The 343-nt window shown below is 46.6% G+C and overlaps 1 protein-coding gene across 1 annotated transcript; it reads left to right on the forward strand.

The window, feature by feature from the left end:
• Positions 1-4: 4 nt before the first annotated feature.
• Positions 5-336, forward strand: LOC110034198 (the record flags this gene model as incomplete). Its single annotated transcript, XM_020738487.1, is given in 3 exon segments — positions 5-120; positions 203-238; positions 240-336. Coding segments are annotated over 3 exon segments (249 nt in total), but the record flags the coding sequence as incomplete, so codon positions are not given.
• Positions 337-343: the final 7 nt, after the last annotated feature.

A 343-nucleotide genomic window follows, 5' to 3' on the forward strand; every position in this document is an offset into this window, starting at 1 on the left:
AAAAGTGATCCTGGAAGGCCCACGGGTAAGCAAAGATTCGAATTCGAGATTGGCAGAGAAACGGACCGTGCGAGCACGAACCAAAGGAAGGTGCCAAGCCGAAGTGTACAAATCTCATAGGTCAATATCTGCTCAGTCTCTGTTAGCAGCTTCAGTATCAGTAGGATTCAGGTCTTTTCTTTCTTTCCTGCGAGTGTTGAAGTGGGGAAGTCCGGATCAATCCGTCGAAAGAGAAGCCATCTCAGTCTAAATGGAAGTAGACCAAAGAGTTTCAGAGGAAGAAATGTGAAAGTAGGGGCTGCTAAGCGCCCAGACCCAGAATTCATTGAAAATGGAGTTCTTG

Source organism: Phalaenopsis equestris, unplaced genomic scaffold (assembly GCF_001263595.1).
Source record: "Phalaenopsis equestris unplaced genomic scaffold, ASM126359v1 Scaffold170170, whole genome shotgun sequence".
Classification (NCBI taxonomy): Eukaryota; Viridiplantae; Streptophyta; class Magnoliopsida; order Asparagales; family Orchidaceae; genus Phalaenopsis; species Phalaenopsis equestris.